At 37.7% G+C, this 25,791-nt stretch overlaps 1 protein-coding gene across 13 annotated transcripts in view; it reads right to left on the bottom strand.

Moving 5' to 3' along the window:
* Positions 1–25,075, bottom strand: part of CCSER2 (coiled-coil serine rich protein 2) — a 60,649-nt gene extending 35,574 nt beyond the window's left edge. For 5 of the 13 annotated variants that reach the window (XM_071749226.1, XM_071749228.1, XM_071749219.1 and 2 more), the window contains exons 1-4: positions 24,932–25,075; positions 23,940–24,117; positions 10,054–11,518; positions 9,018–9,220 (exon numbers count right to left, since the gene is read on the bottom strand). In XM_071749226.1, the coding sequence (XP_071605327.1) occupies positions 9,018–9,220; positions 10,054–11,479 (1,629 nt within the window). In that variant the 5' untranslated portion in view covers positions 11,480–11,518; positions 23,940–24,117; positions 24,932–25,075. Of the gene's footprint in view, positions 1–9,017; positions 9,221–10,053; positions 11,519–23,939; positions 24,118–24,341; positions 24,647–24,931 lie in introns of those variants that run through there. The other 8 variants (XM_071749227.1, XM_071749231.1, XM_071749221.1 and 5 more) reach the window with 4 other exon arrangements.
* Between the last annotated feature and the right edge of the window lie 716 nt (positions 25,076–25,791).

Raw genomic sequence — 25,791 nt, 5'->3', positions numbered from 1 at the left:
CTTTGTCAGAGCCTCTAGGTGAAAATAAGAACATAAACTGTTCCTGCAACTGCCTTTCAGCATCTTCTGATAGTGTTCACAAAAGAATGCTATATTTGACTAGAAATGAAAGAATATTAAGAATATTTTAAGATTTCTTTTTTCTTCCTCATGACACAGAACACTGAACATTCTATATTTCTGCAGAAGTGATTTACTGACTTAGGAAGGAGGGTATGAAATGAAAATAGTTAAGATGGACTTTGTAAAATGGGAGCAATACAAAGGAAAGATGGAATACTTGAGACAAAAGCACCTGGTTTTGCTACATTTCAAAGTCCTACTGGAATATTTTTGTTTATATATAAACAAAAGTATTATAAGTATTTAAGAAGAAACAGAAAGACTAACCTTGTGAATGCAGGTTCAGGAAAATGTGAATAATAATGAAAACAACTATGGAAAAAATTTTACAGAGAAATTGAGGCCATTTGAAAGAAATGTGGATTTAGCATTTGTAAGGACAAATTGCCTGTATACATTTACTTCTGCTTCCATTAATTTACATTTTTTTCAGGAATTAGAAGATTTTTAACTAACTTTTTGAAACAATTCTGCAAAATGCAGGTATGTTTGAGAGGCAGTTTTGGCTTATTAATTGATAAATTGTTTCTGTGCATGATTTAATCTTAACAATCACTATGAACAAGCATTATTGGCTTCTAAGGGGGGAACCTTAATGAGTGTAACAAATAAATTAAAAACTGTGACCACAATCATGTAAGAATGCTGAAAACATTTGTCACTGCTGTGCCAAAGCATTTTAAAAAGCACAATATATAAACGTAGTATCTGAATGTTAACTAATAAATCTAGATGAGCCACTTCACTATATTTGTACCAGAACTTCAGAAGTCTATTGATGTCACAGAAGGTCAGCATTTGAGATGCCAAACATACTTTTCTGTCAACAGCCCATTTCATTATGTTTCCCTAATTATAGATACATGCCTGAACCACACTCAGGCAACTCCATTCCAGAACACACCATTGTGCATGTGAAGTCTTTGCAACAGCTGGGCCAGATGTTAACTCATTTTGGATTTGAGTATTTCCCAATGCTACCTACTTGGGAAACATGATATGACAGAAGATGTCAGTAAGGTGATCTTGAAACAGCTGTAAGATAAAGTTCAGGTTTCATCAACACCTTAGCACTTACTATGAATAACTGGTATAAAACTATGTAAATTGAGAACCCAAGAGCAGGCAACACTTACACTGCATAAGCAGATGAAAAAAGAGAACAGAGATTAATAGAGAGGCAAACCTGGCAAGCAAGTTAGGTCTTGCTTCCACTAGTAATCATTCAGAAGTCAATGGAAAATGCAAGCAAAAGCTCACTTTTAATTTAAGCATTCCACAGTGATTACTTAACTTGAATATATACATATACACAAATTTCTTCAGTTAGGTTTTCATGTCTTCCTGATTTTTTCAATCCTACATGCACAATTTATTTGATCTCAAAGGAGACCAAACAAGCATCTGCACATAGAGCAGCTAATACAGAAGATTACAACTCCTTAAAATCTTCAAAGAACAAAAAAATTTTGGGAGGGATATCATTGTCCTGGGGAGAAAAATGAAGCTATTGAAAGTATGTATACATTTGGATGTGTACCCTAATTTTATAGCAAAAGATCACATGACATCTACACCAGCAGTAAATAAACACCTTTCTGGCATGCCTGGTTTGGTACCACTGCTCACACAGCACTTTCCCAGGTTACTGATAATTCATTTGAAGAAATTTTACCCAACATGAATGTAATCTCATTTAGTACAAAACTAAATGTTCTTAAATCTAATTGGGTATTATAAAAGGTAAACATGCTATGCTAGTTCCACCATATATTTTCAAAGTTGTTTACTTAAAGAACACAACAGTAATTAGAGGTCACTTTGTTGAATGACAGCATATTATGACATGCTCCGTTTATTTTGTCACTTTAATCCCTTAAAAAAAAAAAAAAAAAAAAATCAGCAATAGGTTAGAATTAGAGTTCAGATTTTTTTTTGATTTTTTTTTTTTTAATCTTATAGTACCACACTGTATTACTTTGACTTCCGTTAGTTAAAAGATTCTTTATTTATTTTTGACAGCGTCAGGTTTTATGGCCAAATTTTAAGCTCAATTTTTCTGCACCTACTACAAGGTGGCTTCAGGTTTTCAGTAAGAGAATAAAAAATTTCTCAGAAACTGTTGAAAGAAGAAGCAGTGATTCCTCCATGTAAAACTACTTCTTTGGGTTTTGTGTGAAAAAGATTACATACTATAAGAAAGAAGGACATTTAAACTTAGATAATCTGATAGTTCCCTAAAACTGGTCAAATTTAGGCACGGGTAACAAACGTTGATACGTATTTTCCTACCCTTGCAGCACAACAAACTTTGAAGCTACTGAAAATCTAACTAAAAACGTATCAGAGCAATTTAAGAAGTAGCTTAAAGAATGACATTTAAGCAATCCTAAAACTAAAAAAAATGTGTGTACATAAAATGTGCTCTATTCCAAGACACCTTACTTTTCTAGGTCTTTTCCTAGAGTTAGAAAAACATTTTAAAAATACAATTTTACAGGAAAAACAAAATCACCATAAGTCTTAGAAAAACCAGCATCTCTGTATTACAACTTTCTTAGCAATTCTAAACTAGAAACACAGCTGTCAAAAAAGTTACCGAATCATTTAAAGCAGACAAGTTCTTGTGACATTCCACAAAAAGAAAAAAAAAATAGCAGTCAAACATCCTGGTCTAGTGCCACCTTCATTCTGAAGACCCATTGCAATAAAACTTTTGGTGTCTATGTTACCATGACAATGAAGTAACAATGCTGCATCTAACTTTACTCTGATGCTATCCTTTAGAACAGGACTGTGGCAGTGCTCTGTATCATTAGTTGTACTTTTTATTGCAACAGACTCACTTTCATAATTTCCCCAACTTCTCACTTGGCAATGAAAAGGCAAATCTCTTTTTGAGATCATGTTATTCACAAAAACATTGATAAGATTATACCTTTTATCAAAAACTTCCTCAAGTCCAACAGGCTTAAGAATTACAGAGTAAGCAAAGCTTTTTCTGCTTCAGAATTTGTAGGATGCTAGTTCTGGACAACAGAAAACCACCACAAAACAACAGAAGGCTCTCAAATTAGTTTTGTGAAGAGAAACCTGGGTATGTCACCTTAGAAGGTCAAAAAATACCTACTCTCAAACTGAACCTGGCCTATATGCATTTGTTTTACCTGTACTGAAAAGGGTAACTGTGATGCATCAGAAGGGCAAACACTCAGAAAACTGAATGGAGAAGGAAAAAATGAAGCTTTTGCAATAATTTCTCCACAGTTTGAGTTCCTGTTGATGAAAAGCATCACTGTAAAATGTGAAGAATTTTCTTCATCTCATACATAAATATAAAAAATAGACAACTTTCAGTTATAATACTACAGCTTTTCTTAGATGACATTTTTGTTACATGTAGTGTATCCAAGTATTTTTACTTAAAAAATATCCATCAATAGCCCTGCCACTATGGCTGAAATAGCCACAAAGAAATCTTACATGAAAAAGAGTACTAAGGCATCAGAGTATCCCAGATGAAATATTCTCATTTGTAGTCATGTCTCTGCAGATGTTAAGATCTCCCAGCTGGATGCTTCTGTCTTGACATTTGAACACTACAGTCATCACATGGTTGTACTTTCAAAACAGAATGCCTTTTACAGTCTGCAAAAGGTCACTCACATGACTGAAAGTAGGGATCATAGCAGTGAATTGGCATAATTTTGGAAGAACAACAAAAATAGACTATGTTTATGAGATTCTCTATGGTTTCATGTTCCACATGAGAATAAATTGTCCTTTTTCAAATCTGAACGTGATTAATGTCTCTAGCATCACTGTGGAATATGACTTATGCTATACTAAGGGCACTGTAGTACTGTTTCTTACTTCAAACACTCTTTTGCAATTAAAATCTAGATGTGCCTCATTCTCAGAAAAACTAGCAGCTTTAAACGCATGAAATTCCACAGGCATTTTCACACTTGTTTTCTATGCAGTTGTGTATGCTACATCACTTCTGGCAAGATGCCAGAAGTTAAAAAGAGTTTGGATTTTTCATTAAGAGTGAGAGGATGAAAAAAAAAAAACCACACAGAAAAAAGTTCAACAAGCCAAAGATTAGAATCAGTAAATTAAGAGAACTAAAGGAGAACCAGTCAAAAAATTCAGGCAAAATGAAGATGTTGAGAGTAATACAGAAATTAAAAAAATTATCATTTCAAGTACTTGAGGTATGAAAAAAGGAAGTAGTTTTTTAAAAACAAACACTGAACAGACTGGGTAACTCAGTCATCTGGCACGCAGCTAAAGGGTAACTGAAAAAGTAGGTCAAATATGACTCTGATAGCAGAAGAGAGAAAGACTATACTATACTATAGGGCTGAAGAGAAAAAAAACCAAAACACAGTAAAAAATGTCATAAAAACAGATGAACTACCAGAGGGGAAAAAAAGGAAGAACTCTGCAGGATACCAAAATCCCACAGGAAGGGAGCTATTTTAAATGCCATATATTGCAAGTAACATAAAGCATAATTAAGCCCAACATTCAAACAAGTATTTCATTACACTGTTCATCCTCTGTAAAAGAAGGTTGCCATGACAACTAATTCAACAAGAACTTTGTTCTGAAAGTCCAGGACATTTTTGCTTAACTATTCACTGTAACAGTCTTAAATTAAGATTTATTATTCTTGAGAATATTTTATAGAAGCATTTTATGATCTTCCTAGGTTTATTGCAAGTAGGTAGGAATTAATTCTTAGGTTTAGTTTCTAAAGAAGCAGCTATTCTAGCTGCTTAATTATCTTATTTTTCAAATAAAATAAAATGTTAGGGTACATGAGAAATCTGAAATTCAATTGTATGATGGAGACAAAGAAGAAAACCAGAAATATTAACAATTCCATTAAGACTTTCTCAATTCACTTTCAAAACAGGCATCACAAGTTCAATGCTACACCCACAAAAAGCCTTCCTTGACTGCCATCTAGCCTCTGGGAATGAACCTAACAAAAGCGACACTGAACATGAGGGAAGCAACTCTACCCAGCTTCCTGCAGAATTCCCACAAAATGTCAGAGTATTTCATAATGATTTGTTTTAGCAGACAGATGATTTTAAATAGTTTCTTTTTTACTATAGAGCACAATAATAAAAAGTCATCAGCAGTATACATGAATAGTGACATTAAAGCAGCAGAGGCTGAGGACAGGCTGTCCTTCCTACTCATTGCTTTCTGTTTTCAGAAAAGTCTACTGATAAAAGAAGTTCAGAATGACTTCTAAGTTTAGCTACAAATAATGGAGCACTTTACACTATAAGGCAATATGTAATTGCTATGGATATTCTTACCTGGCAAAAATAATTGTGAATGATTCTTGCTGCACTGCCTTACACTTTCATTAATAGTGTGAGGTTCAGCTTACAGGGAAACAGGGAGGGAAAGACCTTGAGAATCAGGAGAAACTACAACTTAAGCAGTTTATTTCCTCATAACATCAAGGTTACCAACCATCTTGGATGACACACCTGCTCATTTTTAGGCACCTGTAAAGACAAATCAAAGACAACCTCCTCCACCTCCCCAACTGCATTTCAGTTTGGTTTTGTAACTTGCACAGGTACATCTGAAAAACCAATTAACATATGAAATACTGAAACTGAGCTCTTATTTTTAATTTTAATTAATTGCTCAATTATTTTAATTTCAAAATCCAATTATAATAGAAAACCTCTATCAGCCACCTCATAATTCCTATAACCACCAGCTGAGAACAACACAAAACCATAACCTCAAAATTCAGAGGAACACCATGGGCAGGGCTGCTATAAGGAGATGAGTTAAGTTTCCTCTATACAGTAATTTATAATTATACTCTAACTAGATTTTTGGTGAAATCTGAATACAACTGGTTACACAGCATTAATGTGTTCTATTCATATACAGTTTCTAATTAATAACAAAGCAGTCCTCCAAGACCTCCCAGCTATTTTCAATTCATTCTACTTTTGACCAGTCTCTAGGTGAACTGCAGGTAGCCTCCTATCACAAACTTGCAGTGTCACAGCATATTCTCACTACATTATCACTGATAAATTTCAACACTGTACCAAGCACATAAACACACTGAGATACTTTTACTCATAACCACCCCATTCATGGGAAAATGCCAGATTTCCAGTTTCAAGGAAGATGACAGTAAGAGTTATAAGATGTAGATGCAGTTGATATGCAATATGGCCTGAAGGCTAGGTTAAGTGTTACTGAAGAGGGCCTAAAGTGCATCCCATAAATAAAATCCATAGGGTCAACAAGACTGAAATTGGGTGTACACATTTCATGCAGAGGGACCAAAGGTGTGTACTACAAAACAATGACCCCAACATGTACAAGACACTGCCCCTTCCCTAAATTTCTTACATTTCACAAGTGAAAACAGTTTGGAAAAAGATTCAACATGAATGTTCTGTAACTTCTTAGGACACAATTTTAGGTAAAAAGGAAACTATGTGCCAGTCTAAGTGCTTTTAATCAAGGCATCTGTAAAATGTTTGGAAAACCAGTTAGATGGGTTAGATTTATGTCTCTAATTGATTTACAAGCTTTTATATAATGTTTTTCTTGTTTATACTGATAGCTTTGGAAAACATTAAAACTTTTAAGACAATTGTTTTCCCTGGGTACATGTTTACCCTGCTCTCTATGGCCTGAAGATTTCCTAGGAGTCAGAAAAACAGTGTGTGACTTAAAAACTCAGTAATACAGTTAGATAAAGTACAGTTATTCTGTTAGAGTTACTCTTAAGTCCTTTTGTTACTGGAAAACGATACTACTTGGTAGAAAACAGAAAAAAACTTGAAAAAAAAAATGTAGCAGTGGATATGCAGTTTCCAACCCATATAGGAAACATCACTTACAACATAAGAAACACTAATGTCTAACAGTATTTATTCTTGTATTTCACACAACAAAAATCAGCTGCTGCTCTCTCCAAATTCAAAACTGTCATTAACAGATACCACAAATGTAACCCAGGAGTACAAGTGAAGCTACCTTCCTTTATTTTACTAGCCAAGACAGCATGAGAAGATTTACTGTGTCATTTCTGAATCAAGAAGCTCTCAAAAGCATATATGCCTTCCCATCCCAAAGGAAAAAAGGTAATTTGCCCTAAAAGCTTGTTCACAAAATATCATGCCTCTCAAAGCAATATCAGAAGAGGTTTGTGCACTGTAATACACTCATAAAGCCTCTTAATATTTCACAGCAGGGTCAGGTACATAAGACAGGAAGATGCCATCTTATTAAGTAATTCGGTTTCTTTCTATCTGCCATTGCTGTAATAGATCAGCTCTGATGCTGAAGACCAGAGTGGTGGTGGGAGGGCAGGCAGTGGCTACGTCCACTTAGAAGGCAGTACCTCTGAAATCAGTCTCTAATTTCATGTCACGTCCTTTCTCTGCCAGGAACAGCAAACTGCCAGCAAGCAAACTCTACCACAACAACGTCTGAGGAACCTTGCTAACAGAACATACTCAAACTACAGAACTAAGTGTAGAAACTTGTAAGACAACTAATCATAAAGACTGAGTTATGCACAGCAGTTGCACAGTTTCCCACTAAAAGCTTAATTCTGCACATGTTCATCAAGGATGGTGTCCAACCATTTTAAGATGTATTAGTTCCAAGGGGCAGTCAGGTGTGCATTAGCTCAAGCACTCAAAATTCTCAAATCTGATACTTTATCAATTGGATTTTGACACACAGATATTAATTGTTTTTACTTTCTCTACACTAGAGGATGGAAAATGCATAATTCGATCACCTATCTCCCAGGAATCAAAACATTCAATGTGCTGACTAATCACAATAATTATTCTCAGTGCTTTCAGGTCTGATTTTTTTAACCTGACTTCATACTCACTGCCTGCAGTAAAGAAAGAATATGGATCTAAATCTTACATTAACCTAACCAAGAATATAAATCTCTAGAAATTAAAAACTAACAGAAATTCTTCTACATCTTCAGAATGAAAATTGTGCATGCTTTATCTTTAGGAATCAAACGTATCATGCTTTCTACAAAAACCAACAAGCACAGGAAAAACAACATACAACAAACACCACCACTAGAATGCAATACAACAGCACCACTAGAAGGCAATACAACGAAGACTTCAAAGCTACAACTTCTCCTCAAAAACCAAGCTGACTGAAAATACATTTCTGCATTGTAAAAATGCAAGCTGCTTTTTCAAGCTGCATAGTTACCACAAAAACTCAATAACGATTTCTGAACTCTGTATGAACTACAATCCCAGGATCATAATTTAAGTCAGAAATCAAACAATACCATAAGCAGATGAAAATGTATCAGGAATTTGTTTGTACAAATGTATTGAAAAAAAAGGTTGTCATGCCTCTTGTGCTTGAGACATGCAAAGAGTCCTGCTATAGTGAGCTAAAGTCAAGCATCTATTGTAAGAATTCTGTGCTTCAACAGACAGACATAAAAAAAACTTTGGTTCAAAAGGGTTATAATGTCTATACAGTATAGAAAAAAAGATAGTGGATGAAGTCATATAGGCAACTTATTTCTTGCCTTTTCACTTCTAGGTTTAGAGATTGGTAGGCAATACTTAACCTATAATTTGTAGAAATTAATTATTTTGTTATTTGTGAGCGCTACTATGGGCTTGTTTAAGTAAGGACCCATTGTGTTCTAACTTGACAATAAGGAAATAAATGTATATAAACAGCTTTACTAAAGTTATCTGTTCCAAAAAGCTATCAACTACAGAGGAAAGAGGAAACAATTACCAAGTACAACATAAATTCTGTTTTAAAAATATAGTTAATAAACTCAAAGCACTATAACCATGCAAGTTATGCATATAAATACATACTATGCTGTTCATTTCTGAAGATTCATAACTTCCACAAGGATGGACACTTCCAATAGGTTCCAATCCTTCTTCATCCCACATGTATGTGCCATCAGAGCTGTCAGATGGAGAAAGCTCAAAAGAGGAACCAGTTCTGTAATTCATCTCTGGAGAAATCACACTCTCAGCAGTATGCTTTGTGCTTTCACTGTTGTCATCCACTGCTTAAAGAAAACAGGAAAAGTCATGGTTCCATAAACAATCCAATTTGCCAGAAATAAAAATTAGTATATGTATTATTTGTGCTTTAACTTTTCTCAAACTGTACTGTAACAGAAATCTCAAAGCATTCTACAGTATTGTTTGCTCATCCTAGAGAGGAAAAAAGCTTGAACTGGTTTGTTAGCCATAACTACGTAGTCTTCCAACCTACATCTTTGCTAGCCTATTACACTGCATTAATTCCACATTATGAAAGCTACTTTCTAGAATTCTGTAACTTTTTAAACATAAGATGGGTCCAAAATTAGATCCTTTGGATCCAATTATAATTTCTCTCAAAACATGTGTGTACTTTGAAAAGCCCAAAGACTCTAAAATATGGCTTTGAAAAACTTAAATCTCTTCCACTAATTTTTAAAGAATATAGCACACCACTGAAAAAAGAAAGACTGATTTCATTAGATACTTTATGCTTATTCCCACTACTTAGGTGCCATTACAGCTTTTCTCTGCCTACAAGGGTGGGAAGGGGGGTACTGGGAAAGACATTCCCTCAAAAGGGGACAAACAAGAACATGAGGAATCCCACAACCCTACCACAGACATGGTTAAAGGATCTATCATCCACTCTTATCCCAAAGAAAGAGCTCTTCAAAGTCATGTCTGGGAAAGGTAACCATCACACAGAAAAAGCACTGTAAGAAATTAAATGGGCAAGCACAGCCAGGTTCTGCTCTGAAACATTTCACAAGCAATGGGTAATTTACATAAAATAACTTAGTTACAGAATCTTGATTTAGTATCTAAAATTTCAAGTAGAACATAAAGCACTTACCAGACACATTTATATCAAGCCAGTCATCAGCATTACAGCAAGATCCTCCACTTTCCTTGAGAGAACTGAATGGCTTGATAGATGTTATGCTCCTGTGCTCTGACTCCTGCAGGCAGCTCTCCTTTGGCTGTATTTGAATAGTTCTGTTTGGGTCTTCTATATCTATGAAATCATCACTGAAGTCTTCACTCAAGTCATTTTTTTCAGAGGATGACAAAGAAGATATAGAGATTTCATCTCCATCATCACTCATACACATGACTTTTGCCCCATGTTTTCCCATACTTTCATGCAGGGCCTCATCAGATTCTGTTCTCTCTCTAATACCATTTTTCTCAAGTGCTCTATTTATATTTGTTGAAACATCAGATTTCTCCAGGATAGGTGTGTCAGGAGTTGTACTTTTGTTGTCATCCACAGTATTTCCAGCAAACTGCTGCCTGGTAGGCTTCAGCAGAGAAGGCCGACTTAATCTGTATCCAAAAGATGGTGCTGACCCAGATCCATTTGACAGTGGGGACTTCTTTGAACAAGGAGATGAAGTACCAGAGGAGGGCCTGGTAAATCCATACTTCATAGGTTCATTTCCATTTGGTACATCCAACAGACGTGTATTTCTTGACAACAAAGTTGACCTCTGAGATGTCCTGGCAGCTAGATTTTGGCTATGATAAGGCCTTGTAAGATCCACAGCTTTGTTAAAAGAATGTGATCTGGTTAAAGATGCAGTGGGAAGGAAAGAATTCTGAATGGAATGTGAAAAACTTTGTGATCTTACCATTTTTTCACAGGAAGAAGACTTGCTACTGTCTGTAGATTGTGCCAGGCTTTCTCCAGAACTTGTCCTTGTGGTACTGGAATTAGCTCTAGGTCTCTGCAACCCTACCACCGGCCTATTTCCATAAAATCCATTTAAATGGGATTTTGAAGCACTGAATCCAGAATACGAGGTTCTCCCTGACAGGGTACCTTTGGTGAATTTTGCTGAACCAGTGAGTCCAGGCAAAGACTTTGGGTTTAATTCCTCAGTAGGAGACACAAACATACTGGTGTGCTTTGCTGATTTTGAGGCAATTGAAGTACTGTTCAAACCCACCCTGAGCACATCATTGCCCAATGCTCCTTGAGACTGAGAACACCGTTCAGAATCGATTAATTTTTCATTACAATTATGCTTAGAGTTGGTCTCTCTCCCATTTTGATCGTGAAGTTGGTATTTATTTGATTTTTTCCAGTTGAAAGAAAAGGAAGACATGCGAACAGTGCCATTGTGCTTGCTGAAATTTTGGCCACCATTATTCCCTGCTAAACTATCAGCTGTCCCGTTTGGCACAGGTTGCAAGACATTTCCTAAAGTTTTCATTCCATATTTCGGTAGCCTGGAAACCAAGGATGTCCTGATTTGATTTTGATTTTTTTCTTCCATGAGCTATTGGGTACATTGGTCCTTACAGGGTGATTGAATCTAAGGAAAAGAAATAATATATTAGATTCTGTATCAGCCACACATTAATCAACATACTTTCACACACATTTGCATCTGTTTACTACATTCCTGTGCCTAACTGAACCATGATAATACAAAGTAACTTGAACAAATACTGTGAAAACCAGATTTTATTCTTCAGATAAACTGCCTTTTTTTCTCCCCTTCCTTTTGCAATGTATAAAATAAGCTTTAAAAAGGAGTTTTGGTTTTTTTTTCATTTACCTATTTTGAACAGTAAATTGAATTTTTCAACTGTATTACAATTGATTATTTTACAGTTGATTGACAATTAATTTACAGTTGATTGACTATTAACTGACAATTTATTAACTGACAATTTATTAACTGACAATTTATTAACTGACAATTTATTAACTGACAATTTATTAACTGACATACTTAAGACTTTATATTCTAAAAAATCCCGCAAATTTAACACACCACAGATTTGTGGTCAGCAGTGTGTAACTGCAAAAAATATAATGTAAAATTTGATTAGAAGCCAACTTTTTCTAGTTTTTTTTCAGATTCCCCTATGTCTCTTATGAGATTCAAAATAATTACTAATCATCCACCTTCAACACAGCATTTTTTTTTCCCAGATTTTTGATACCTCCAACTCAAGATGAAAATTACTAGTAATTTTTTCCTTTTTATATGGAAATTGTAGTGTCCCGGCCATCTTCTCATTCATGTATAAGGGCAACAGTCGCATAAGGTCAGTGTTAGTAGGTGAATTCCAAAGTTATACTTCTCTGCTGTGATACACACCCACATAAACTTAGCTACAAGTTTATTCCCTTCTATCTTGCATTTCAGTACCATCCACCTGATCTGGTTGGACTCTGTGATCTCACAGGTCCTTTCCAACCATGACTGTGATATTGTGACTTGCAATACTGGGGACTCCACTATACTCTATTAAAGATTAGATTTAGCTCATCTTCTAGATAAGTCATTCTGGCCTATTTTATATCTTTGCTTCCAAAGAAATTGCCTTGAGAATTCCCATCTCCTTTCTTTGATATCATAAAATCAGGGAATTGTTTTGGTGGGAAAAGACCTTTATGATCATTAAGTCCAACTGTTAACCCAACAAAGTCCACCACTAAACCATGTCCCCAAGATGTCCCTACCACTTTTTGTTTCTTCCACACTCAGCCACACATCCATCCTACTATATCACCCTTTTGTACAACATTTAGTGTGCTGGTTTTTCTGGCTATACAATATGAACAACTTGCCCAAGTGCTACTAAGTGCATACTACTACAAACTACTTGGCCAAGTGCCCAAGTCTTGCAGCTGAGACAATAAGGCCTTGAGAAGTCTCAGAGTTTCAATGTTGCAGCTGAAGGCAAGGTTTCACTCTAGGGTTAAATTCTGTTTGCAAGACCAGAATTCTGTTTCTTCAAGACAGCTGTAGAAGTGTAAAGGATACCTTTCTTTTGCTAGCCTGTTTTCCTAAGTTCTACCTGCTGGTCTTGCAATGGTGTCAAGACAAAAAGTTTCAGTAATTCTTATGTTACTCCCTGAAACTGTTAGCCATGTTTCTCTTTCCAGACATACACACAGCTGGCAGGACTGAAAAAAAATAAGCAGAAAGTAATCTTATAGTTACTCCAAGTACCAGAAATAATCTTCTGTAACCCAGCAAGCACTACTTTAAAGTGAGTCACTTCCCAAGCTGCAAGACCTAAGAAACACTAAAGATAAAATCAAAGTGGCACAAAATTCATGCACACCAAAGTACCCTTAGGAATTTCTAAGTGAACAGTATGACCCAGAGCTGTATTTCTGGAAGTATAACTACCTGACAAAGATACAAAGAGAATCAAATCCAAGACTTGGGTTTTTAGGGGCTCCTAACACAGTGAAAGTGTCAGAGTCTTCATGCCACAACTGTCAGCACACACTTCTAGTTAGAAGCATACAAATTCATAGTTTTCAAGTACCAAGGGAACTCTTGTACACCAGAGACATAACCCTCACCTATGCATACAAAGGAGCTTATTTCCCCTTGACAACAGCAAAACATTTAACTTGTTATACATAACACCCATCTGTACATAGGACTTGGATGTCTAATGTTAGACACCTCAGAAACACTGTGACCAACATCAGCTCCTAAGAAAAACATTGACAGTGTCTCACTTGTGTATCTAAACCCATAAATAAGAAATTTGCCTACAGTGTACCTGTATATCTTGCAAGTGAAAAAATTGCTTTAATATCAAGTGTCAACCTCAAAGATACTTACGTCAAATACATAAAGGCAGAATTTTTTTTAAAAAACCCTCCATAAAAAAAAAAAGCCTTTAACATTGAGGCATTCATTGACCGTAAGCATCATATTGCAGATACATCTAAAGATATCCCAACAAAAAGGCTCAAGTCTCGTAAAGAAATCTTCCAAATTAAAAAGTTAAATTAGAAAGCTGCTAATTTAACTTTCATGCTTCATAGAAAACTCCCTTTTCACATCTGTCTATCATCTCCTAGGTGACTGCAAAATTTAAATGAGGCTATTTAATGAAATTACTTTAATCCTCCAAGTGCTGCAAATTAAAAAGACCTTTCAGTTCTCTAGGAAGAGTGCTTGCTCATTTATCCTTAATTAGGGAAAGACAAAATATTATCTTAAAGGAAACTGTACACTGATTGCTTCCAACACTTCAGATTAATAAATTAAAAAGACTGCCTAACGAACTATTGCATTACTGCTGCAATTTTAGGTTGCATTTATTTGGTGGAAATACAATGCTGACAAAAAAGCCAAGGACAACAACTTAACAGTGTGTTTGGCAGATATCACTTTTCTCAATAATTTTTTTTTTCATTAAGTTCTCTTACACATCCTCAATCTTGACATATATTTACTACTAGAAATTACATTAATCTAAAAATGAAATTCACTTCAAGAAGCATAGTACCTACAAGTCCTACAGTGCTTTCTGCATCCCAGGAAGCTCAAACAATTTCAGTTGTATTCCACTAAAGAAATAAAAGAAATCGAAAGTATTTTTAGACCTCTGCAATCTATGGATTTTTAAAAACAGACATTTTGGCAAATTAGCCTTACATATTTTGCCTTGGGAAACACATTATCTAGTGCACACAAGCCTAATCAGGAATTAAACTAATTATAAAGAGCCTAGTCTTACACAATGATCCAGGGAAAAGGAATTAAAATTTACAACCCCCCCCTAAAGTATAATCCAAATTAACTGAAAAGCTGTTACATCCTTACATTCAAGGATATTCAAGATCCTGGTGATAAGCAAAAAGGATATACATTCTCATTCTCCTTTGTGTTTTCTGTATAGGATTACTTAAGACTTTGACAAGATCCTTAAATGTTATTTTTAACTCACAAAGGAAACACTTTAAAAGTACTTAATTCACAGACGGTTTCAGTAACACCAGGAAGACAGTCACCTATGTATTAGCCTCTCAGCAAAGCTTGGTCTTGCAGCTGAAACTCCACCCTACATGACGCAGAATTATGTTATTGAAATCCCAATCACCTGAGCTGTCAAAGACCTAACAGCATTTTCCAGATTGAAGCAAACTGCTATGAGTGGGACCAAATTCCCCTCCTATTGTTATAGCAATGTGGAATAAACAGCTGCTGGATGAAATGTGTCAGCCTGCTGACAAACAAAAGCAATTCTACAGAACTGCTATGCCAACAGTTTCAGATTTATGTTTCATTCTTCTCAATTTTAAGACCACCTAGATAAGAAACAGAAATACTGCGTAGCTATCTTCAGATTTTTTTTTTTTCTTACAGCAACATACTTCCCAGTATAAAGAAGTTTCGGGTTTTTTTGAGGCAGATGTAAACATGTCTGTGTAACAGGATTGTGCTGGAAAACCAAGATTTTCAGAGCTACATCTGGATAACAAAAATGGTACTTTCCTGTAGGTCTGCAAGAAGTTAGCAGCTACAGTGGTACACAAGATTCCTTCTCTAAATAGAAAGATTACGTCCATATATGTCCACTAGTTATTAATCACTTTTTATTTGGTGTGAGCAGACTGATATTTAGCTCTCTGAGTAAATGAATTATTCATATTTCTGTCATCCTGTGCTGGATGTTACTGAAGCAAATGACAATGACCACGTTTGCCAACCTAGACCTTAAACTCCTCCTATCTGCCTTCTGCAGAAGGCCTAAGAATTAAGACACTGGCTAATTCTGCTTGTTTGTCTCAGTGACAGGTGATAGGAAGCAGCAGTTCACTAATATCACATGTATTTATCTTGCCAACTCTACAGTGCTACAATTTTCAGTGACCTTCACTCTTACTCCTAGAGAACAAAATCGCATTTCTTCAGAATGGACAGGAAAGTGAGAACATCCTTCCTAGGATAGCCTAAATTATCTCCTCTTTGGAAAGCTTACTTGGCAACAGCATTGTATTAGGGCAGAGAAAAGAACTGTTAACTGCCAAGCAGTGAAGAAAAGGAGAGAAGTACACCCTTGGGAACTGAAGAGCAAAGGTCAGGCGATGAACAGACCACTCAAGGCAGGCACAATATAGCACCTAAGTAACAATTATACCCTGTTTTCTACACCACGCTCTTAGGAGGAGAGCCCTGCTGAAATCAGACACAAGACCAGTTCTTCAAGGTGCTATGGACATGCTTTCAGACAGCAGCTCCTAGGATCCCACTGATTTTCATGGTAACTACCACACAAAGAAAAAATACACTCACCAATTTGAAGAAGATTGTAGTTTACTTCTTATTATCATCTGTTGAATTTAAATTAACAACACGGTTTTTGTTAATTTAAATTCACATGTATTTCAACTCTGTCCACTGTTCATGGCTTATAAAAATGACCTCTCAACACCTTTGGGTTTTGATGCCACAGATCCTATTTTTTATTGTTCTTTTCAGGACACACAGGATGCAGACCTTTTCACTACTGATAAATGGTGAAACTTAAGAGTAACTTCAAATCTTTTTTTCTTAACAAAGTAATTCAAACTGCACTAGGAAATTATACAGAAATGCCAGTTACATCCACCAGTGTAGGGACACACTGAATGACATAAGCAAAAAAACAGGGTCGATTCTGCAACAGACAGAGTTGGAGGCTTCATTATCAAGTTCTTAGGAACACTGCAGGATGGAGAACATAGCTGCACGTCACTTTTCAGCTTTACAAGGATCATGGGAGCTTAACACATTGAAAGAATCTGGGAGGAAATCTAGCTGGCAAACATACACCTGCTTTGAGCAGGACAAGCCCTGAGGAATTGAAATGATGAAAGCCAAGGGAATTGCACATGTTGTAGGAATTATATTGAATCAGAAGATAACTACAAATTCTGATGGCTTCTAGGTTGAACTTCTAAGTATTTGCTTCCTTTCTTCCTTCTCCTGTCTTCAGTATCACCAAAACACCCCTAGTTCTTGATTCAATTCCCAAAGGCATCCATTGATTTTTATATCTCACCCTTTATGTCCAAACTGCACAGTGATTAATACTGGCATCCTGACAGTCTGCCACTTGAAGTTACCATAGTCAATGTCTGGTAAGAAATACCAAGACATTTAAAATGTAATTGTTCTGTTTCTCTGAAAGGATTTTGTTATTTTGTATTCAAAGCTGAGAGATTCTGTTCTCCAATCTCAGAATTTAGAGCTATGTCCTTTTCTATTCTTCCTTCTTCACACTTAGTTATGCTGAGATTTTACCCACTTGCAAAGGTTGGTTTATCAAACACCAAACAAAACATATATACACAAGCTGCTCTTGTGCTGAATTTTATTTACTGTCTGTCTTAGTGCCCTAAGTCAAGGAATATAAACAGAGCATGGTAATGAATAGAGATAAAGAAAAGAAGAAACAAGAAAAACATCCTGACAAGATTGGGCTTCTGTATTTCTAAAACTGAGAAGTATCTTTAGCTAATACAGCAAAAACTTAAAACATTCCTTGCAATCTTTAAAACCATTGTAGTTACTCATAAGAATACAATCTTTAAAACCATTGTAGTTACTCATAAGAATACAGTTTCTTAATGCTATGTAAGGGCAGAGGATACAAGCACCTAACTGGAGAAAAAGAAATAAGGAAATGCAGCTCTATTTTGTAAAAAAAAGCTATCAGAATACCTTCCAAACCAAAAGCTTCATTCACATCCCTTAAAGGACACACTCCCAATTCACTCTGCCATTAATGCTATTTATATTGAAAATCAGGCTCCTCAAGGAAGAAAAAAGGGCTAAGTGCTATCTGCCCAGAAACATATATATAATAGTTTGCCCACCTGTGCTTTACATATTAGTAGCACAGAAATCATGCATTTTATACACCAAACAAAAGGGTGAAACAAAACAGGATTTGAGTCATCATAAAACCCTTAAGATTTTATTGAAAAAAAATGTCATGCAAATTTTAATTGAGTAAGACCTTTGCTAAGGTTTCTCAAATAGTTAAATTTGCCCCAATTTTTGGCATTCTTACAACAAGACTAACAAGGCAGAGAGCAGTCAAAGTCCAGATGCTTAGTGAGAAAGGGAACAGTTTCAAGACACAAAAAAAAAAAACATAATAGAAGATGGAAGACGATACTTGGGGGTAGAGAGAGATTACTCACAATAAAAGAGAATATTAGGGCTTGCAAAAAAAGAAGACACTGACAGACACTGGATTTCCTTTAAGTTTGCTCTTGTGTACTCTAGGATACATTCATCCAATACAGCAGTTGTACCTTGTTAAAGCTGAACTTGTGATATCAACTCTGCACCTACCAATATAAACATTACACACTTCCTGTACAATTAACTCTTCAAAACACAAGATCCAGAAAACAGTATGGCTTTTGCTGGAAATCCAGAGAACACAAGGCACAGATGATAAAAACACTACTGACCCCAAGAACAGTTTTCAGAGCAATTCAAGAGGCAGATGGCATACACTAATAAGTCAGAAGCAGAAAAAACTGACATAATCATAACTGATATACCCAGCTCCTGTGCAGAAAGACTCTTGCTGGAAGGAATGAAATTACATAGATCACTTAATTTTTTATGTTATCTGAGGAGTAAGCCTTCCCTGAACAGAACAAATTCTACAGATTTAACCATAGTGAGAGCAGCCATGTAGACCAAGCTCCTTCAGCAGGGACCAGGGTAGTTTAACAGCTCATAAACTTGCATGCTTCTCAAAATCTTTGGTGGTGAAGACAACCTAAGAGTCTTTATTTCCTTCATTATTCAGCTTCAATTGCTCCCAAATTTGAGATATAATGCACAGAAAACCAGACTAGGAAGAGACATACACTATCTGTCTGCCTTACAGATCAAATGCTCTGCAACCTGAAGACAAAGTTGTATGGCTACAGAGAAGAACTAAACTTCTTTATTTACTCAAGGATTATTTCACACACACAAAGTCCTATGACAATACAGCACATCTGTATGTAGGTTTCTCTCTTTTGCTGTCTCAACAATTGCTTATAGTTGGCAAGATTTCTGTCCTAGAATTATCTGTAATTGCATATATGTGTATGCACATGTACATATATATTAAAAAAGCTCTGATCTTTCCCATTTGATGTAGATAGCTGACTTTTATAAAAGATATAAAAGGTGACATTGCTGTTTACATCATAAAGGCAAAATATAATTTAGGCTGTAGTTATGATTGACTGAATAAACCCATTTATCAATCACAGTCTAGAATCCAAGCTTTCCAGGAGTCAAAACAGCAAATCTCAATTTCTCCTTTCAAAAACTTTGGTTATGTCAGCAAAGCAACTGATAGCAGAAAGAAACCACTGCCTTTGGCAATGGCATTATCCTTTGAGAAAGAGCTTTCATGTTGGTAATTTCAATTTTTCTGAATTTATTCTTACAAAACAGATTAATCTGTCTCCTAGTTCAGACATAAAAGCAATGTCATTCTACAAACAAGCAGGAATTACCTGCTATTGTTTCACACATATTTCACTTAAAAATAGAGGAGCAGCCCTTTGTTCTCAGAACTATTGAGTCACCTCATGTTTCAAACACAGCACTCCTCTTAACTCCACCAGGAGATACTTCACCAGTGCTTCACTAACAGTCAGCTTCCAGTTACAGTGTTCTGCTACCTTCATAACGCATATTACCTGCAACAGGATTTTCTTGCTGTTAAGTACAAGGAGGCTGGAAGCCAAGTGAAACTTTGAATATAACTGATTATAAATGGAACTATCTCTTTTTAGGTTGCCAGCTTGTCCACAGTACTTCTCTAGTGTGTTTATTCATGCGATGGATGCTCTCCATACAGGAACACTGCAGTGTCTTGAGCCAAAATCCTCTTATGCTGATACAAACAGATATTGTTCAATTTGGTTTTGTATCAACTATATAAAGATAATGACAGAAACAATACTACCTATCAGAAGATTAGTTTTCTTCCCCTCCAGTCACACATGTTCATTCTTTCTACTGATGCCTGAATAAGAATTCTCATAATAGGTTAAGCTGAATGACAAGCAGAAACAGTGGAAAGAGACTGCATGTAATTCATAGACCCACTGGTATGGAGATATCTCCAAAAAGCCTAAAGAGGTTCAGAAGTGATAAGTGAGTAGACAAGATGAAGCATTAGGAAGACAGAAGAAAACAGTTCTGAGAATTTCTTTTCTACATATTGCCAATGCTATTTTAGCATAGTTTAGAGATTTTATAATAAGATCACGACCTTGAAATAAGAACATGCCAAACCATTGCTACAGATTTAAACAAAACAAAAAAACCAACACAAAACAAAAATCATAGTTAAGTGAGTCACTGCTAGATTAAAAAAAAAAAAAAAAAACACAAAAACAAACACCACAGAAAACCCACCCACAACAAAAAAAAGGACTGACAAGGAAAATCTTTATAACTTCTCTCATGAAGCAAGCCATAGACAAGCTTGAAATATTAAACAAATCATTATTTCTGTGGGTTGGGATCACGATGATTCAACTGTTGAGATTCAATTCTTCAGCTCAGCCATACAGTTCCAGCAGTCAATCTTAAAAAACAAAAACCACACTGGTAAGATGAACTGGCAAGCACTGAATGTGACTTCCTCAACCACCAACTATTTTTAGGAACCCTCCACAGATTTCTCTTGCACTACCTTGTGAACCTGCCCTTGAGCTCCCAAACTCTTTTTATCCATGACTGCCATAAGTTTAATTCTTCTAAAGATTATTTCTTTGCCTTGCAGAGATTCCTGAGGTAAACTACATGTAAACTCCCTACACGGCAAGAACTGGACACACTGATTTTTGCTGTTCTTGCTACCAAGCAAGTTATAGCTATCAATTTGTTTTGTATCTATGTGCTTTCAAGAAGATTCTAGATTACTTGTCTTCTTTGCAGTGAGGTCTGACCACTGCTCGATAACCACGCTTAACCAAAACTACTGAAACTTATTTTTGAACCACATCTTCAAAATGCCACCTTCTCAGGACTGAGTTTCATTTCCACAGTGCTGGACACTTACAACTTCTATCTGTGGAAACTGATCTATAGCCATCACATCAACCTCAAAACCAAACTAAAAATATTCTAGTACCAAACAACTTTGCAAGTTTGCCAAAGCATAAAAATATCAACATGATAACCACATGACTGGCAGCCTTCTCTAAATATTCTGAAATGTGCTTTATATTTTCATTCTAATTTTCTGATACACAAACATGAACAGTTGTATCAGAAAATCAATTTTTTACAATGTAGAAGACACAGAAAGTTGATATAACCTCATGAAAAAGGGATTCAAGGATTCTCAAAGAAACTGGCAGGTTTAACTTTAGTTGCCAGTGACAGTTCAGCCACAGTTTCCCACATTAGCTTACACAACTCCACAGCCTAAGTTCAAATGTTACTTGAATTCAACAGAAGCTGATATGTATAACTTGTTATGTTTAATCAAGATCTCAAGTTGCATTTGGTAAAGTGGTATTCTTATAAATTACCATTTCAGAGATCCTTTATGACTGAAAGGTTTACACATAGAGGGACTAGGATTTTGGGGGGGGGGGTTTAGCTCTGTTTACTGATGGACAAGGCTATGCAGGATGAATGATTCTGCTCCTTTTCCAAAGTCTCTTGCTAACAGCAGTAGCTTTGGCCTTGCTATGTATCCACCTATGCAAGTTTGCCTTACTGACAAGATGCTTCATTACAAGTCAGTGTGTCCCCAAAATCATAAAAAATGCGAATCAACGAGCCTATTTAGTAATTTCACAATATAATTGCAGAAAAAAATCCATTTACATAAGACCTATCTTTCCTATGATTCACAAAAAGAATACTAGCTCAAGGGTCATATAAACTTACATTGTAGTAAGAACCTCTATCTGTTTAGAGGACAGTGTTGCATCTCCAGCTCAAAGCACATAAGGTATTACTGACTCAAGAGAACCCAGGATATTCACATCTCCCATGACACACCACTTACCTTGTGCTGTGTGTGTCACAAGCCATCTGGGCCAATTAGGATAAAAGCCTAGGAGTTCTTTTGCTTCAGGATATAGATTCAGAAATTGTTTTCAATTTAAGGGCTATTCAAGATCTATAACTTGTTCAACCACCACATAAAAGTAAAACCTTCCCAGCTATTTTCCTCTGGCTAAGAAACAAAAACTCCTCAAAGTGAGAACCTTGCCAATATTAACCATACTGCTTCAATCAAAGCTATTAAAATGCACTCTGCAGAAGACAACCTCATCTCATCACAGACTAAGTGCTTATGAAAATCTTAACAATCTGTAGTGAAAAAGACATTTTACTGTCAACTTGTGGCACCAGTTTCCCATGTGACCCCTACCCAGAGAAGGCTTTCTTGCTTCACTTGCTCCAGGTGAATCCTCCCTTTAGATTACAGGGAATAGCAAACAAAGTCCAGCTCTCTGCAAATCAAGTTACTTTTGATCAAGGTGGGAAAAATATTCTCAAAATGCCTTCTAAAATGCACCTAGTCAGAGAATGTATCACAGAGGTATGACAAAAAGCAAAGATCTACAACACTGACTAGCTACTCTTCATCTTTGGACTAATTACTTCAAATTGTTGAATTATTCAAAGAAATCCTGCTGTTGGGATTTTGTTGTAACATACACGTGTTCAGATACCCAGAGATTTACATAAACTTTTTCTATTGATCCAATTGAAACACAAGAGTTTAAACCTAAATTTCAATAGCACCATGAGGATTTTGATCTTCTTAGTAACCCTGTCAGCAAGGAATTTAATCCTCTCTGAAAGCTTCTAATTAGGAAGATGTTGCTGCTGTTCACACTTCCAAATAGGGGCTAACAGAGAACAAAACAACCACTGCTGCAACTGGCTTCCTCCATCACTCTTCCATTTTCAGAGATCCACACTTTCTAACAATTTCAGGCAAGCAATGTTCATCTGAAGACTAACAACACAATGGCTTTTTTATCTAGAGAGCCAGTGCCAACACTTCTTTGTAACTGGTTTATTCCAAATAACCAATCCCTCTTAAAGGATGATCAGGTCCAAAAGTAAGAGGTTTTACTCCAGTGAGCTTTTACATAAACAGTTCCATTAAACAGGATTACTCATTAGTATAACAATATATTTAACGAGATCGTTATGTTAACTGACATCATTACTACTCATTTTCACCCCCACTATTCATATGTACATTTCCTTCAGTTCAAAAACACAAGGTGTTACAATGGTCCAAAACATCAAATACAAAAATCTTCTAAGTCTGAAACATTTCCACTGCTTAAATAGCTTTACAATTAGAAGGCAATACTCTGCAGGTCTTGCAGCCCAAACACTGATATTTCCATAACAAGAAGTAGTAACCATGAGCAAATATTAACCTTTGACTTTAAAAATATTTTTATATTGAAAGATGTATATTCCTCTAGATTAACATTTAGGTAGCTGGTTATTGCTAATGTTCTATTTGTTAGAAAAGAGGCATTAAATTCAAAACTGGCATTAAATTCAAAACAAGACCACTGAATTTAGAGTTATGTGATCATTAAATACAGAAGAAAACACGCTAAATTTCATTCACTACCACCAAAAAATGTAAATATTTACACCAGTATGATGAAGAGCTATTTTTGACTACTCCCAAAGAGGCATTTTTAGAGCTTCAGAGTATACTTTAAGTATTTCTCAGTCAGAAGAAGATAACAAACCAAGCCTTCAGATCCAACTTCATTTTGCCTTGACAACAAAAAAATTTCTATTTTGCATGAAATCAAAGCTCAAAGCCTACAAACATCAGGAACAAACCTGCTACAAATACGAAGCACCAATCCTACAAGCTGAAGCAATTCCCCTGCAAACTGGTTAACGCCTTTATATGACGTACCAGACAGAGCACCAGGTTTACAATCCTTACCTTAATTTGTTGTCTGGCCTGGACACTAATGCTCTGCTACAGTATAAAGTTCCCATTCACTTTTCCTTTAAATGAAGATAAACAGCTCAACTTGCTTCAACTCAAAGTTAAAGGCTGAAGTCGTATGTTCCATTGTGTGCCAAAGTACATTTGACAGAACACGACGTTACAGCAGGCTCTGGATGATGAAAGCAAAATCTTAGCGTAATTAAAGCGAAATCATCACAACATACATAAGATTCCCTTGTTGGTGTGAGATAAAATAGATATTACACAAGATTATTTGCTTCTAAACTGTTCTCTTTGAACAATCACATACTGGGTACTTTTGCTTCTTCCCCTTTCTGGAGCTAGAAAGATATCTTTGCGTCCAGGGCCTTCAGCAACCATTTCCTACCATACCTGCGTGTACGTCTGAACAAACAGCGAATTAACAGACGCCGAAACCCCTGTAGAGCAGGGACCCAGGGAGCAGCAGCCAAGGCCTGCCACGCCGCCCTGCTTCTTCCCCCCTGCAGCAGCGCAGCTTACCCAGCCGAGCCCAAGCCCCGGCCAGGGCTGGCCAAGCCAGCACCGCTGCCAGCGGCCCGGCAGCCCGAGGAGGCCACACCTGCGGCAGGGCCTGCGGCCAGCGGCACTGAAGGAGCCTCCCCTGACTTTCAGGCCGCCTCGAAGGTGAAGGCTGCGCTCGGCAGGGACGTGTAGGAAGCTGCCCCACCCTCCACCGCCCTGACCCAGCCTCCGGCGGGCAGCGCCGCACATCCCGCGGCTTGCACCGCTCGTGATGCCGCCGCACCCCCGGCCACATCCATGACCCCGGCGGGAGGGCGGCGGCGCAGGGAGAGGGCAGCGGCCGCCCCCCCCCCCTCACCCGTCTCCGCCAGGCAGGAGACCCCCGGCAGCGGGGCCCACCACAAGGGGAGGAGCTACGGGAAAAGGGCAGGAGAAGGGGGCAAGAGCGAAGGGCCGGTGGTGTCCTCCCCCGAACTCACCGCCGGGCGGGCGCAGGCCGGCGCAGTCCCCTCCTCAGGTCGGGCCGCACCGCTCCTCGCCCTCAGGTACCGGACACCGCCCCGCCCCGCCCTCTCGCGCTGGGAGGGCCGACGCGCGCAGCCCCGCCGCGCATGCCCCGGGCACCGCCCCCCCCCCCCTCCCCTCCGCCGCTCCGCTCTGCTGACGTCAGCGCTTCCCGTTAGCACCCGAAGGCTCCAAGCGGGAGCTGGGGGGGGGCTTGGGGGGTGAAGGAGAGCAGGAGGGGCCTCGTCACCCTCTGCCAGCACCCACCCGGGTCCGGGGCTGCCCGGCGCAGCCCCCGCCTCGCAGGTGAGGCGGCACAGGCCTGCGCCCCGTTCCGCTAGGGATATGGCGCCGCAGCCGTGCCCGGCTGGCGGGGAGGCTGCTGTGGCACCGCGTCACGCCGGGATCGCAAGGCCACAGGGGCCGAGAGGCTGCCGGGCAAGTCTCACAGTGTGCCCTAGCAATTAGTGAGTCCGCTGGCTGATGCAAATAGCAAAGAGGTTGTTCAGAAGTGTGGTGGCAATGGGGATGTGAGATGAGGCTCTGGGACTTTAAGAGTATTCGGAGGAGGAAAGAGGCCCCGCAGCGTTCGCCGCTGTGTGACCAGCCTGGAAGGACACTTCCCATCATCAGAGAGGTGCAGATCCACAGGAGACCAGGCTTGCTCTGTGCTGGTGCTCGTGGAAAGACTTAAGAGCTTAATTTCCTCAAATTTTCTGTCTGTGCCAGGAACGGAGGCACTGACATTATCACAAACATAGGCAAGGTACACGAAGTTATTTGACAGCGGATACATGAGGTGGTTCAGGACCATTTCACTGACTGCAAGCCAGTG

The sequence above is a fragment of the Heliangelus exortis genome, chromosome 7, assembly GCF_036169615.1.
Source record: "Heliangelus exortis chromosome 7, bHelExo1.hap1, whole genome shotgun sequence".
NCBI lineage: Eukaryota > Metazoa > Chordata > Aves > Apodiformes > Trochilidae > Heliangelus > Heliangelus exortis.
This window is presented reverse-complemented; position numbering and strand designations above follow the sequence as displayed.